The sequence below is a fragment of the Panthera uncia genome, chromosome C2 (assembly GCF_023721935.1).
Source record: "Panthera uncia isolate 11264 chromosome C2, Puncia_PCG_1.0, whole genome shotgun sequence".
NCBI lineage: Eukaryota > Metazoa > Chordata > Mammalia > Carnivora > Felidae > Panthera > Panthera uncia.
The window spans coordinates 98,352,684-98,369,646 of record NC_064810.1 but is presented as its reverse complement, the minus strand read 5'-3'; the positions used below and the strand labels follow the sequence as shown (position 1 = coordinate 98,369,646).

The 16,963-nt window shown below is 33.2% G+C and overlaps 1 protein-coding gene across 1 annotated transcript in view; it reads right to left on the bottom strand.

The window, feature by feature from the left end:
• Positions 1 to 4,780: 4,780 nt before the first annotated feature.
• The window catches only part of SI (sucrase-isomaltase), a 99,779-nt gene continuing 87,596 nt past the window's right edge, over positions 4,781 to 16,963 (bottom strand). Inside the window, exons 41-47 of the mRNA XM_049628599.1 lie at positions 15,020 to 15,104; positions 14,879 to 14,935; positions 14,156 to 14,280; positions 12,125 to 12,213; positions 8,141 to 8,190; positions 7,724 to 7,891; positions 4,781 to 4,900 (exon numbers count right to left, since the gene is read on the bottom strand). Of these exons, the coding sequence (XP_049484556.1) occupies positions 4,832 to 4,900; positions 7,724 to 7,891; positions 8,141 to 8,190; positions 12,125 to 12,213; positions 14,156 to 14,280; positions 14,879 to 14,935; positions 15,020 to 15,104 (643 nt within the window). The 3' untranslated portion in view covers positions 4,781 to 4,831. The remainder of the gene's footprint in view (positions 4,901 to 7,723; positions 7,892 to 8,140; positions 8,191 to 12,124; positions 12,214 to 14,155; positions 14,281 to 14,878; positions 14,936 to 15,019; positions 15,105 to 16,963) is intronic.

The following is a 16,963-nucleotide window of genomic DNA, read 5'->3' as shown; positions in this document are numbered from 1 at the left end:
TTTGCAACATTGATTTTGTGAATCACTAGGGAAGATGGTGAATGCCATGTATTTTCTACTTTATAAGATAACTTGTGTGCTTTGAAACACAGCCATTAGTCACTACTTATGAACAATGAATGATGTTCACCAAGATTATGCAGCAGATACTAGCCACTACACGTGATGCCATTAAATGTTGGAAGCCAAATTTAAACTCATCTGTTTGACTCTCAATTTTACGTTCATTGGGTAGCCAAATGGATAAGGCACATAAACTGGAGCTCATATGGATGAAATGAAAATGGGGTAGAAGATTCAGCTTGCTATATCTTTCTCTTTATCTATCCAGAGAAGGCTTTGCACAGATGTTATGGCTCCTTAGGGGGGCTGCATTTCTAAACAATTAGTCCATACTATTCTGTATTTTGTATGCTCTCTCACAGGCAAAAAGCAAGAAAAGTTATACTAAGTAGATAAAGCATCATAATTTGAACATATTATATATTCAGTGAAACAGTTTATTTTTTAGCATTTTTAAAAAAATATTTTTATTTTTGAGATTGAGAAAGAGTACTAGTGAGGGAGGGGCAGAGAGAGAGAAGGAGACAGAATTCTAAGCAGGCTCCAGGTTCTAAGCTGTCAGCACAGAGTCCAACGTGGGGCTCGAATTTGTGAACCTCAAGATCATGACCTGAGCTGAAGTTGGACGCTTAACCATTTGAGCCACTGAGGCACCCCTCAGTGAAACAGTTTTTAATTGCATAATACCCATTTTGAATACTTTTTTTTTCAGTGTTGATAATATATGCTGGCTTTTAAGGAATAAGAAACTGATTGCCAGTACATATTAATTTCCTGTCTCCACCTGAAATTTGATTCCAAATGCCAACATGATGTCTTATATATCTTTATGTGTATTTGGTACTCAGTAAATACTTGCTAATTGATCCTTAGAGTGCTTATAATATTTTGTTGGGTAAACACATACTTTTCTTTGGTGTATGGTTTTTAGAATCTTTGGTGAATCCTTATTTCTATAAGTTTGATAGTATTCTGATTGGCATATGGATAAGTTTAAGAGTGTAGCAGGCAGAATTTAAGATGACTCCCATAAGCATCATCTCTTGGAATTCACACCTTTGTGTAATATTCTCCCCCTAAGGGTGGACAGGGCCTGTCAATAACTCTAAGTCAATGGAATATAGCAAGTTGATGAGATATAATTCCGGTGATTATGCTTTGTTATACAAGACTCCACCTTATCAGCAGACTTGCTCCAGAGATTATTCTTGCTGCACTAAGTAAGTGGCAATGTTAAGGAAGCATATACATGGTAAGGAACTATGGGTGGCTACTAGGAGGTGAGGGTAGTATCAGGAAGCTGAGGGCAGCCTATAGCTGGCCACCGCCCAGAAAGCAGGTTGTCAGTCCTACTGATGCAAGAAAATGAATTTGCCAAGAAGCTAAGTGAGCTTGGAAGTAAATTCTTCCCCAATATAGCCTCAGGATGACAAAGAACATAACCAAGCCAACCTCTTGATTTCAGCCTGTGAGACTCTGAGTAGAGGAGCCAGCCTAGCCATGAGCCACATCCTGACCATTGGAAACTGTGAAATAATAAAATTGGATTCTTTTAAACTGGTAGATTTGTGATAATTTGTTACAAAGCAATAGAAAACTAATGTGGGAAAAATTATTTTGACAGGCTGAAGTTCCCCAGAGTAAATCAGTTCTTCCTTGCCCAGACAAGAAGAAGTTAATGTCTGTGGAAGACATTATAAGGTGAAATGGCAGTGGTACTGAACAGAGGCGTAGATGGCCTCAGGTTGCTTAGGAAAGACAAGTATAGGATTCTCATTTTTATGTGAACAGCTACAAGTAACTTCTCATTCCCTCTTCAAATACGTATCTGTAAGCCTTCACACAATCATATATGAAATATGACATTGAGAACTAAATACAATTTCTGGAGTAATAGTCACAACACAAGTTAACTTTATATTTAAAGCTAACATGTTTTTACTGATTTCATCATGGGGACCAAAATTTCTTCTTACCAAGTGACTTAAGATCTGTAAAGACTATTGTCATTAAAAGTTCTTTTAGGACAGACACTATCTCCACTTCTTTGCTACCATGGTCAAAAGTGATGCCTTTAAATTGGCAATTTTTTTTTTTCTAGGAGATGGAAAGAATGGAATAGGACTACAGCTGCAATTGATAAAAAATAACAGATCACTCCTGTTAGTCCATAGAAGCAGATATTTGGTATTTTTGTGATTTGGAGAGTGTTTTTATTGTTTCCTGTCCTCAAAAATGATTCTGAGTAGTCTTGTTTTTGACTTGTTCCACTGTGGTTAGATGTCTGTGAAAGCATTTATTTTCAATAGAAAAACATCATGGCTTAATTCTTAGAGCCAAACCAACTCCTAGCTGAGAGCAGTCCACGATTATTTTTTTCTTTTTCAGCAACAAACAGCAAATATGCTTGTATATACCTCTTTGCATACCTCTATAAAAGCATCTCAAGAGTGGAACTCTGGGTCAAAGCGGATACACAAACTTAATTTTACTGAATACTGCATGATTGCCATTTAAAGATGGCTATGCTCATTTATAATCCCATCTGTAGTGATTGTGGATTATTTGCCAGCACCTGATTTTATAATTTATAATCTATTTATAAATTCTCCTTAACTGCTATAACGTTTCTTAGAAGTAAACTTATTTTTATTGTTGTTATCATTATTATTGCCATTATTGTCATTATCATTTTCCCCCAGTTCTTGTACTCAGAGGTATGAATTGTCTTAAATATTCCATTATAACAATACTCTAGCATTTTTTCCTTTCCTTCCCTTGCCTTCCCTTCCCTTTCCTCTTTCTTCTTTTCTGTTTTCTTTTCTTTTACCTTTTGACCTTCTTCTCTCATTTCTTTCATCTTCCCCTCTATCCCTCCCCCACCTCTGGCAACAATCTGTTCACTGTTATCTATGAACTTGTATTTTGTTTGTAATGTCTACATATAAGAGAAACTATATGGTATTTGTCTTTCTCTATATGACATATTTTACTTAGTATAATGTCCTCAAAGTCCAACCATGTTGGTTGCCACAAATCACAAACAAGATTTCATTCATTTTAATGGCTGAATAATATTCTGTTGTGTGTATATACCACAATTTCTTTACCCGTTCATCTATCAATTGATGCTTAGATTGTTTCCATATCTTGGCTATTGTAAACAGTATTGCAATGAACATGGAGTGCATACATCTTGAGTTAATATTTTTGTATTCTTCAAATAAATACCCAGAAGTAGAATTCCTGTATCTTGTGATAGTTCTGTTTTCAGTTTTTGCAGAACCTCTATACTGTTTTCCATAGTGACTACACCAATTACATTCCCACCAACAAAGCACAAGTGTTCTCCTTTCTCTGCATCCTCATCAACACTTGTTATTTATTGTCTTTTTGATAATAATAATTATTATCCTTATTGTTTCCCAAGTCCTTGTATTCTGAGTTATTAATTGTCTTAAATATTCTAATAATGTTTTAATTTTTAGTTAGAAAAGAATTGTATCAAGTTACAGATATTACTTGATTAAGTAAATTCAAAGAAACCCAAGTGTTAAAAAATACCAATGAATACTATTTTAGACCATGATTTAGAGCCTTGCAAACCACATAAATGAGTTAGAATGGTTTATTCAACTAACTAAATAGAAAAAACTTTAATATTTTTTTTTCCTGTATAAAAAGCAAACCTGGGGTACCTGGGTGGCTCAGTCAGTTAAGCGTCTGACTTCAGCTCAGGTCATGATCTCACAGTTCGTGAGTTCAAGCCCTGTGTTGGGCTCTGCGCTGGCAACTTAGAGCCTGGAGCCTGCTTCGGATTCTGTGTCTCCCTCTCTCTCTGCCCCTCCTCCGCTCACACTCTGTCTCAAAAATAAATAAACGTTAAAAGAAAATTTTAAAGAAAAAACAAAGCTAAAACAGAAATTTGGGTTTCTGTTATAGACTGAATGGTTGTGTCCCTCCCAAATTCATTGGTTGAACCCCCAATCTCCAAAATGATGGCATTTGGAGTAGCACCTTTAAGAAGTACTTAGGCCATGAGGATGGAGCCCTCATGAATGGGGTTAATGCCTTCTAAGAGACACCAGAGAGCTGGTGTCCTTTCTGCTCTTGGCCATGTGAGGATACAAGGAGAAGATGGCCATCTGCAAACCAGAAAGAGGGTCCTCACTAGACACCAAATCTTATGGCAACTTCATCAGACTTCTCAGCCACCAGTACAATGAGAAATAAATGTTTATTGCTTAAGCCACTCAGTCTATGATAATTTGTCACAGCAACCTAAAACAATTTTCTTTTGGAAAATGAAGAGAAATGTATATTTTTTATACCTATGTACATTTTATTTTCTGTGTCCTAATTAAATGTGCATACTAAGAAATAATTAAATATGATGACAACTGTTGTTACCTGACTTAAATTTACTAAACATTGGAGAAAATATTGTATACAATTACACAAAAATGTCATTTAAATAATCACTTATTTTAATTATATCTTAGTTATGCACATATATATTTAGTAACTAGTTTATGGTTTTGGCTGATATTTAGCAAGGTAACTAGAATTACTTAAATCTTACTAAATATGTTAAAAAACTGGATTTAGAACACATTACAATGTACCCTATGGAATAACTTTAGATAGACTTTATTAAAATCATATTTTATACAATATAAGAAACCAACAAAGAGAAAAAACTGTAAGTACAGTGAATCTTAAATCCAGGTGTTAATTTCCTTTTGACAACTGGAATTGATGGTGATCTTCATGACCAGATGATTTCTATTGGTTCATCAAGAATAACATTATTTACTGTCAGATCAATATTTAATATCTAAAAAGAAAGTAAAATGATAATTATTATTTAATCAGAACAATGTTGGGTCCCTTTGTTTTTTTAACAAAGACTATTTCCATAAATAAATTTTCTCTAAGTAACATGATAGTCTTTGTTTCTTTTTTTTTTTTTGATGAATTTTTATCCCAGAGAGCTCACAACTATTTCACTAATAATCTCACCCAACCCACTCATTATTCAAATAAAAATAAATCTCAGATAGGTGGAATGGTTGTTAAAAGATCGTGAAAAACTAAAACTATTAACCAGTCATCTTGATTTCTATTACTTTACTCTTTCTCCATATTCTGAAACATGGTATTATTTATAATTGCATTAGATAAATCTCTGTGCTTCCTGCTCTCAAATATGAGCCAGTCATCTACACACACAAATTAGATTAGAAATATGTTTTCTTTTGCATCAATCCCTAAAGGTTTAGGATGCTGAATTTATCGCCAATAATTTCAATTTTGTTGTGTTACTTTCTTTCACTGGACAGAATCTCAATTAGACCACGTAGGGACTAATTATGGAGGTGTCTAAGCAGCTGTAGTCCATCACGTGTAATGTTTTTATGATATGATTTCATTAGACCTTACCATTGCTTTTTCTCCAATACACTCACATGACTTTCTGTGCCTTAGCTCAGAAAGTTTAGATTTAATTATCAAATATGCAAAAGAAGAGGAAGAGAATCAACATTCCTTTACTGCCTACTGAATACCAGGCACTCTTACAGGGGCTTTATAAAATATATTCTTTTCTAAAGCACAACATTCTGGGCAGTAGAAGAATTTAAAAGGTAAAAACTAAATAATTTTTTAAAATATAAATTATCCAGATTTGAAACTGACCATCTTACACCAAAATCTAACTTAGTTCCTTTTTACCAAAACTGAAAAGCAACAAGTACGTCAGATAGCTTTTAATAGCTGTACAAAAGACAACAAAATGTAACTATTGCTAGGAAAATGTTTTTTAAATAATATGGATAAAGCAATTAAATCATGTTTTGCATATAATTCCCACACCCATGGAGAAGGGCAACCAGGATAAAGAAAGAAATTGACCACTCTCTAGATTTCCCATATATGTAGAAAGGTTGGAAATAGTAGGTGCTCATTAATATTTGTTTTAATTAAATGAGGTTAGAAGGCACTGCTCAATTGTTAGTAGTTAAAATCTTTTGTAATCCCTGAGGTAATGAAATGTTGTAAAATTTCTTGTGAATGGATCTAGAAGTAGTGTAATGAATTTTTCTTTATAAATGATGTGTTTTTATGCCAAATATTCAGTCAAAATCAACTTGAAAAGATATTTGATATGTTAAAATATCTTGTTTGACATTGTTCACCTGATTGTATTTAGTTTTTTTTTTTTTTATAGTAAAAGTTAGGAACTTTATTTTTACCAATGTAGTAGTAAATAAAGAGTAAGAAAGTATATATGGCAAATCACCCTTTTTATTCTGATTGAATATTGGGCAGTTCAAAAACACAGACTGCTAATTATGATTGATAACTATTAACTATGTATTCTTGGAGAATTTGTTTTCCTCTTGTAGAAATCAGTTTCTGGGTCTACCGTATGATTAACACTGGACTAAATCAGTGATGGCTTTACCATACAATTTTATAAACCAGTAAAATTTTAAAAAGAAGAAAAACGGAGTGGAGCATTGTGTTAATCAATTTTTTTACTACCAAGGAAGGACATTAAATATACAAAACTCTAACTTCCCAACCTCGATATAATTTAAAGAAATAAACTTATTTTGATACAAAAGTAGTAATTAAGACATAGTTCTGTATTAAAGGGGAAACAATACTTGGCTACAAAACAGTAGTAACAACAAGACAAGTATTAAGTTTCAACTGGATGAAACAATTTTTCAGGTGCTGTGCATCTCTCATGTTTATAAAATCTATGAGGACCTAGGACTGTGGTCCAAGACGTGATTGTTATTTTTTTTTAAGTTGAAGTCAGTCAAGTAACTGGCTATTTTGTAAATTAGGTTCACCTGAAGCGACTGGTTGATTCACAGCTACTTATTTTTTTACAGCTACAAAGACAAAAGGTATACACACACGCGCACACACACACACACACACACACACACAGTTTTAGCAGTGCAGACATAGCCTTATACTTGGATCATTTATGACAGTTAGCTGTTTTCTAGAATATATGCACTTTGGAATCTACCTTTTCAGAACATAGATTCCAGAATTTAAATCGGAAGGAGCTTAAGAGATTGTTCACTTGCATATTCTTATTTAACTTGAAAGAAAAAAAGACTTAAAATTATTTGTTCAATGTAAAAAACTAATTACTGGCAACAATGGACTATAACATAAAAATCCTGATACCTTATTTAACATATGAACCATATCCTCATACACCTGTGTGTCAAATTATTCATGAGTGCCAACAGACACATCTTGCAAGGATTTCCAAATATATTTTATCTAAGATGTATTAAATGTTTAAATGTAGACATTTTATACTTGAAAAAAAAAAATTAAATTTTAAGGCACTTTACCATATAGGGACAACTGATTTAGAGGCTTAATGGAAATTTATCTTGCTTAGATTATATCAGGAGAATTGTAAGATACATTCCATTAGGCTGATTCATATGACGTGTTACTAAGGATGATAATAATGGTGATAGTTCAGGAAGTTTAATGAATATGAATAAACAACAAAGGTCATAGGTATCCATAATTATGCTTCTTGATGAATAGGAAATATAAGATATCCATATAGACATTTTGAAAAACTCTATTAAAAAGTGTGTTTTCCTTTGTCACTTACCTCGTTGTTTGCCTCTTGAGTAAATTTAACTGACTCTTTATTTCCATTATATATGAGATTAACCTCATTAACAGAAGTCTTTCCTTTCCCCCATATGTTGATGAATCCAAGCCTCATTTCATTTTTGTTTATGTAACCATTTTTCAATATAGTGCTTGTCAAGGTATTCTGTAAAGTCACAGAAAAAGAAGTAATATAAACCCTTCATTTTCAAAAGCAATTAAATCTTTTAAAATCTATGTCTGCTAACTACACTGGATTTCATAGTATAGCAAATTATTTACTCACATATTTGAAATGAGATACATTATACAACAAATATGAAATATGAAAATATAAATAAATATAAAATCTGGCATAAAATTTCAAATGTTATTTAACACAATTGCATACAAATGATCTGGCATGAATACATACCTTGTTCAAATTAAACTGTACCAGGAAATATAAGTCTCTTTCATAGGTGTCTGTAGAGAGAAAAAAAGGTAATATATTTATATTTCCAAAGAAGAAAAATAGTAAAAACTAGTATATCTTGCTTCTCTTTCCCAGTATAAAGGGTATCAAATACCATCAACACATATCAAATTTTTCTCTAAGTTTACTGAACTTTTTCAAATATAGTCCAAGAAGGACTAAGATATGAAGGATGAGTCTCACCAGAGAGGGCTACAGAAGGCCAGGAGTGTGTGTATCTGTATGTAGGAGGGTAACACTAAAGGGTGACAGGTCTAAAATCACTTTAAACACCTCTGGGAGGGTGAAAGAAGTAAAAGAATTAACAGAATTGGGTGGTGATAGTGGTGGACACTTATGGGCCACTTCAATGACTGACAACATAATAATATGTATAAAGGCAAATGAATATGATGGTAACGTATTCTAGTGTCATTTGAGAAACATATTCAGTTGTTAGAGACTATTATAGGTCTACTGAAATACAAATAATAAAACAGGGTTTATATCCATGTTCATCAAAATATAATCTTGCCATATTAAAATCAATTTTTAAAATAATTTTACAGCTTAAATTAAGTACTATTCATCAAACTTTAAGTACTTTATCACATTGCTCTAAGATAAGTTATTTTATTATTCTTATGGTTGAAGAGGAATGTGAGTCCCAGAGAAGTTAAATAAATGGCTGAAAGTAAATGAACTAATTATTAACAAAAGCTGGAAACAAGTCTAGATTTCCCTGAATTCTAAGATTGTGTTTAGAGGTAAAACTAAACAAGCATGGGTAAGACAGAAAGGCGAAAGTGGAGACAAATACATGACTGAAACAAAATAACATTGAGGGGTGCCTGGGTGGCTCTGTAGGTTAAGCATCTGACTCTTGACCTGGGCTTAGGTCATGATCTCATGTTTATGAGTCTGAGCTCCACTCTGGGTTCTGTAGTGACAGCCTGGGAGCCTGCATGGGATCCTGTCTCTTCCTGTCTCTGCTCCTCCCCCCAGGTGCACATGTGAGTGCATGTACCTTCTCTCTCTCTCAAAATAAATAAATAAACTTAAAAAAAACATTGAAAAAGTAACAAATTTTAATTTCCTCTTCCAACTTATAAATGCCGGCAGTAGATTAAATAATTCTCTGAAAATTAGTTTGCAATTAATTTTTCCTACACTAAAATTAAATTATGTTCTGCCTAAAACATTTTTTCTATATGTACCAATGTATGCATGGCTTACTTGATATGTGTTCTGAGGCAAAAGTTTTAGTCTTAACTTTTAACTATACAAATATAGCATAAGTTTTTAAGACCAATTGTTTATAGAACCATGAGGTAAAAGAACACAGAAGTGATAACTATTAGGAAGATATGGGCAGTTTTGTTGTTTTTCATAAATAAGAAAAAAAATACCACATATGATGTTAGTCGAGAGTACACATACATCTATTTCATTAAGATAAGTAGGGCAGGGGTGGCTGGGTGGCTCAGTCACTTAAGCATCCAACTCTTGAGTTCAGCTCAAGTCATGATCTCACAGTTCGTGAGATCGAGCCCCCTGTCCAGCTCTGCATTGACAGTGAAGAGCCTGCTTGGACTCTCTCCCCACTCCCTGTGCACCTTCCTCACGTGCACTCTATTAAAATAAATAAATAAACATTTTTTAAAAAAGATAAGTAGGACAAAATAAGATTTTACTAATCTACAACTTTATTAGTTAGCATGGTCAAAATTTACTTAATATACACGAGTTTCAAGAGAGGTTTACAAAAGTCCCCCTTTATGTGTAGGGGGTACATTCTAAGATGCCCCCCCAGTGGATGTCAGAAACCTCAGACAGTACCAAACCCTGTATACACTCTGCTTTTTTTTTTTATAAAAGACTCACCTCTGATATAGTTTAATTTATAAATTAAGAACAGTAATAGATGAACAGTAACTAAAAATAGAACAATTATAACAATATGGTGTAATAATAAAAGTTATGTGAATGTGTTCTCTCACTCTCAAAATGCCTTATTGTGCTATATTCATCCTTGCTGTGATAATGTGAGATGAAAAATGCCTACATGATGAAATGATCATTTCAGAAGTAGGATCATTTGCTTCGGGGCCACGGTTGACTGTGGGTAACCGAAATGGCAGAAAGCAAAACCATGGAAAAGGAGGAAATGCTGTATTTTATCTTTGATTTTCTTTGAGGTAAAAAATATATATCAGCAAAAAATAATACATTATAAAATGTGAATGTACTTAAAGGAGGAAAAAAATTAGTGTCTATCAACTAGATTGATGAGTTTGCTGTGAGACAAAACTTCTTTGCAGATTCTGATCCACTAAATCCGGACACTCTAAGCATCTGTTGTGTATTGTTGCTGTTTACTCAAGAAATGTCAAGGGATTATCTGAAATCTTTGTACTTAATTATAACAAAAAATACTGAGATTGTGCAATATAACCAAAAAACGCTAAATACAATTAGCCAAAATAATTTTGTATGTTTATATAGAGGGATCAAGAAATAAATATCTGAATTATGTTACTTTCCAGTAATAAAAAAAATCTGCCACGAAACTTTAATAGAGTAAAGGTCATATCAACTTCTTTCATCTATATCTTAGTTTGGTAAGTAGAGCTACAGAAAAATTTCTAAGGGGCACGTTGTCTCCTTTGCTGTTCAAAGGAATTAACTTAATTTCTTACATAGTTAAATTCAAAGATTCCAAGACAAGGTTTAAATTATGCACAACTCAACTTTACAACCCTGGGAAGCTGTAGGCAAATTCAAAGTACAACCTGCTGGACCCAGGTGAGAAAGGCTGCAAACTTAGTACAACCCCTGTTTTTGTGTTAATAAAGGTCAGGACTCTAAAAACAGGATTTTAACTAATAGTGGTTGATTCTTCACCTTAAATCACAAAATACTAGGAAAGGTTTTTTTAACGAGTCTTGATTATTACAATATGATTCTTATATTAATCTTCTGATGTACTTTATTTACTAATAAATAATTCTTATTGTTAATATTGAAAAATATTAACTATGATTCACCTAAAAAGATACAAGATAAATGTCTTTGCTAGTACTGAAAGATCTCTCTTCCACAGATACTTTAATTAGATTGCAATGAACTGCTCCATGAGAACAACGGCTCACCCAGATGTTAGTTTTTATGTGGATTGTGTTAAGTGAATATTCAGATCTCCCATCTAGTAGAGTTGGCATTATTAATGACAGTCAATAAACCTAATCCACAATGAGTGTTTAATTAACAGCATAATCATCACCTGAAGGTGATACCAGGCCTCTCCCCAAATTAATGGAAATTAAGTGGTCCTCAGAATTTGCATTTTTAATAACCTACTGTAAGTGATTCAGAGGATAATGGTCAGCAAAACACACATTGCTGGAAGCTTGGCAGTTCAGTCTGGTCTTAAGAAATAGTCATAAACATAGATCTAAGTTTAAATCTTTAATGTTTTCATGTAAAAATATTGAATACAAAAAAATAGCCATGAAATACAAAATCAAACGAGTTTTGTTTCTAGACTATGTCATGTTTTAGTGGCATCCTTTATGCATCACCACGTACACATGGAACATGGCTTTTCAGCTGGGCAGACATCATACATATGGAATGTCTATCATGAATGGCATGGGCTAACTTCCAGGAGTAAAAGATGATCCATATACAATTTCTGTGCACACACATCTCTTAGATATGCAGATATTTACCATAGGGATCACCTATATTTAGGATAAGAGAAAAGTCTGTAATGTTTATAACACTAAGTTTTTAAGTTGGTTCAGCTAATTATTAAATGATTTCAGCTTTGTATAATATTATTAGCTTTCATTCAGCCTCCAAAGTATAGTAGTAGATACATAAAACTAATGTGACATATATGTATGTCAGCAATTACATTTTTCAACTAAATGGAACACTCACCTATACTCTCTCCATCATCCCAAAACAGAGATCCCTGTGCCATCTGATTAGCATCTGCGGCAACAATGAGCTTCATGTAGTTTTGTCGACTAAAAAAAAAAAGACATAATTTTAACCAATGTTTATACAGTAGCATATGTTTAGTTATGATATGGCGCCCACATAAGTATCCAAACGAAAACAAAGATGATTATCAACTAAGGGGAATACAAACTGTTCTAGACCGATAAAATTAAAGGACTTTCCTTTTGTGATGAGTTACTGGGAACGATATAAACCATAAAATCCTTCACATTTAATAGAAAATATCATGCATGTCTTTTGATCTATTGTAACAAATTGAAAGGAGCCTCACTTATAATAGTTATAACAATGTTAAATTTATTGATATATTTATTTATTTTTCTCTTTGCTAATCCTGTCACTGACCATTAGACATGAAACTATATTAATAGCAATTTTTATTTATTATCATTTAAACCTTCTTTACATTTCCATACATAAATCACTGAAATATCATTGGAAATTATTAACAAGAATGTGAAGAGTAGTATGAAAATTTTAAGTTCTATTCTTGAAATGGGCAATCCCTCCCAAGCTTGTGCCTGCATAGGCCCATTTATGAACTAAATATCTGCTTCCATGCTCACTGTACAAGTGATTTCATTTGATAGCTTCATATTGCTAAGGAAGGATTTCTCAGACAGTTACACTTAGGTATAATTACCTTTTCCAATCACAAATGTTGAAGGTTGTACTGCCATGGAAATTCCCTAAAATATCCAAAATATCTAGCGTTCAAATCTCTACAACAACTTAATATTTTCCATGTAAAGATGTTAACATGTCTTAGCATGAATTTATATACAAATATATACATAATTTAAATTTTAGTTAGTTAACATATAATACTATAGTCAATATTGTTAAGTTGTTTATATATTATTATATATAGTTATATTGTTATAACTATATATGGAGTTACATTGTTAACTATATATTTTATTGTATGTTAACTAAAATTCAAATTAAAAAAAGGAAAAATATTAAAAAAGCATGTTTTTAAAGCAAACAGTATTGGAAGATAGGGCAGTGTTCTTTTTAAATTAATTAAAGAAATTTTACTGCCCAGGGCGCCTGCGTGGCTCAGTTGGTTAAGTGTCCCACTCCTCATTTTGGTTCAGGTCAAGATCTCACCATTTGTGACATCAAGCCCTGCGTTGGGTTCTGGGCTGACAGCGCAGAATCTGGTTGGGTCCCTCTCTCTCTCTCTCTCTCTCTCTCTCTCTCTCTCTTTCTCTCTGTCTCTCTCTCTTTCTCACACACACACACGCACGTGCACACACACACACACACACACACACAAAATAAATAAACTTAAAAAAATTTACTGGTCAGTATAATAACAAAGGTAAAGTCTCCCTTGGAAGCAAACAATGAACATGTTTGCTTGCAGCCCATTATAAAAGATTGCCGGGGCGCCTGGGTGGCTCAGTCGGTTAAGCGTCCGACTTCGGCTCAGGTCATGATCTCACGGTCCGTGGGTTCGAGCCCCGCGTCGGGCTCTGTGCTGACAGCTCAGAGCCTGGATCCTGTTTCGGATTCTGTGTTTCCTTCTCTCTGTGACCCTCCCCCATTCATGCTCTGTCTCTCTCTGTCTCAAAAATAAATAAACGTTAAAAAAAATTAAAAAAAAAAAAAAAAAGATTGCCTAGGTTTGGAGTTCCTTAGCTGTGGCACAAACCTCCTACATGTGTAGCACCTGCCTCAGCATAGGCCACTCCATGTCATCCCCATGGAACTTTGGGGGCAAAGAAAAAAGCAAACATGAAGTTTGTGTCTCTTGTTATGCCTTGAGTAAAACAGACCTTTGTGTCCTACCCAAAATTCATGACACTGTGGCAGACTAACTTACAAAGTAATTTGTAAGCTTTTGAAGTAGGGTAAAATCTCAGACCCCTTCCCAGTTCTTGACAATTCTGGCATGACGTATTCAAAATTTAATCTGAGCTCTGTAAACACTTCACTTACCTATAAAATGTGTTTAAGCCAGGCTCTTGACATGGTAGAATGTGACCACCACGGACATGTAGGTTTATTTTATATAAAGGAGCTTCAAATTCATTAAATTTTCCTCTGACACCAATATCTTGGCCCTGGAAATGAGATGGTTGGAAGGAAAGAACACAAGCAATAAGAAATGGAATCATCAGCAATATTGGTGCTTGAGAGGTTGCGTTTTATAAATCAAATGATATACTTAATTTATAAATTAATAAAAACTCAAATACTTATTCAGGAAATCATATTGTTTAAAGCATGTACTTCTTAATTATTAATAGCTTTGAAAGTAATTTACCACTATTTGTTTTTGTGATGCTCACATGAAGAAAATGTGTGGGTTTTGAAAAGTCACAAAAGCTATTCCTGACTTTTCACATACATTATTCTTGGAAAGACTACATCACCTTTAATGATAATTTCATATATTCAATAAAGGGCAATGAAGTTTGTGTGTATAATGTGCACTCTTTATGGTTATACAGTAAAATAAATCAATGTCTACATAACAAACAATGGGGCATAAATTAACTCTCTTTCACTGTGTGTTAATTTGATTCAGCTGTAATTAGCAAGAACTATCTTACTCTTTTTAAATGTAAAGTAGACCAAATATGTCCCTAAAGAAAAGGCTTGGATCAAATTGTTACTCATTTCCATTTTGTCAATGCCCTAGAATTCTTAACTACTTACCGTATGATAATCAAACCACCGAGCATCAGGGACGTAGCCTGTTACAGTGTCCCTATACTGGAATTTAAAGATATAATCATTGAAAACATATAAACCAAATACAAAACTATTTTGTGAACAAAAATGTATGATAGAACTTACAGGTTGCAGTACAGGGGTAACCATAAACGCTGGACCCCACAAGAACTGCTTGAATATATCCCAGGTTAGCTTGTCATTAAAGAACCTTGACAAAATATTCACAAATAAGTAAATCTGAATATCATAAAATAATTATTCAAATCACATTTTGCAGTATAGACTTGTGTGGACTGAAATGAAAACCAAACTATAAACAAATCAAAAACAATTCTATCAGTTAGGATTTAATGTGCAGTAATTAGCACACTATTTTATGAGTAAATCTAGATTATAACTAAATTTACTTCAAAATGCAGAGAATGTCTATAAGACCAGCTGAATGAGAAACCTCTGAAGAGAACTCATAGAGGTACAAATATTAACTGTGCCTCATAAAAGATCAACAAACTAGGAAGCAAAAGTTGTAAGTACTCTGGATGAGAATTGTTAAACAGGTGTGCTCTAAGAACCTTGATTTGGTAATTCAAAAAGATTTTGCTTATCCTACTTAAAGCTCGACTGAATGGTGCATTTAACTTAATATATTTCTGAATTTCAGATACAAATGGTTGGAAACACCAGAATCTCTTTTTCATAGTTTGAGAATAGTCACTATTAAATAACCACATTTTTTCTCTAATTGAAATGGAATTGCACATTTTTGTTTGTTCTTTTGTTTTTGTCTTGCTTTGTTGTACTATAAACTGAGATTAATGCCAAATGGGACTCTGAATTTACTCCATGAACCTCCCATGGGAACAAAGGCCCAGATGTTCTCAACAGGACAAGAGTCTGCATAGTTAATAATAATGTTTCTGGTTGGGGACTCAGTCCAGAGCTGATAATTTGACTCTGCTGGGAAGTAAATAAGGAGAACACAAGAGGGGAAAGTCTGGAAATAAGAGAGGCAAGATATTAATAAAATTTTATCAAAAATAAAGAATGGATTATGGTATATAAATTAATAAAGTAACTAGAGGCTGATATGAATCTAGGAATACCTATTATTTTTTAAAACCCTATTCTGAGAACAGAAGGCATACTGATCAACTTATTATTTTGTCATTTTGCCTTGTGTATTATTATTTATTTTAGTAAACATGTGCCGTATATTTTTACTGATTTATCAGTTGTGCAATCTAACAAATCACCTCACTCAATTACTCTGGTAATATAAGGTACATAAGAAGTTAAGTATGATTATTTCAAAGGTTTTTTGTACTACTTTTAATTGTGTTGTTTTTGTGACATCAGCAATCAGAATTGTCTTGTATTTGCCTTAAAAATAGAACAGGCTAAAATTTATGCAACTATGCTCCATAGAATAGATTTCAAGATTTAATCATATATCAGTTTGAGCTTTAAGAAGTGAATCCTAGGGCACCTGGGTGGCTCAGTCGGTTAAGCGTATGACTTTGGCTCAGGTCATGATCTCATGGTCCAGGAGTTCGAGCCCTACATCAGGCTCTGTGCTGACAGCTCAGAGCCTGGAGCCTGCTTTAGATTCTGGGTCTCCCTCTCTCTGCCCCTCCCCCTGTTCACCCTCTGTCTCTTTCTCTCTTCCTCAAAAATAAATAAACATTAAAAAATATAAGAAGAAGTGAATCCAAAACAATTTTCTAGGAAGAATGTTAGAACTGTTCTAGGGTATTCTATAATACACGTCCAAGATGAGGTGAGATAGTTTTCTTCAGTAAGGTGTGTATATATATATACATATATATATATACATATATATACACACCATATATATATACCATATATATACATATATATATCAATATATATATATACCATATATATACATATATATATCAATATATATATATACATATATATATATATATATGGTAGATTTAATTAATTGCTCTAAACTTCAGTTAATCAAAGCATAATATAAAGATAATATTACTTGCCTCCATTTTTAAAAGTCAATACAATAAGTATGTAAATCTAAATTAACTC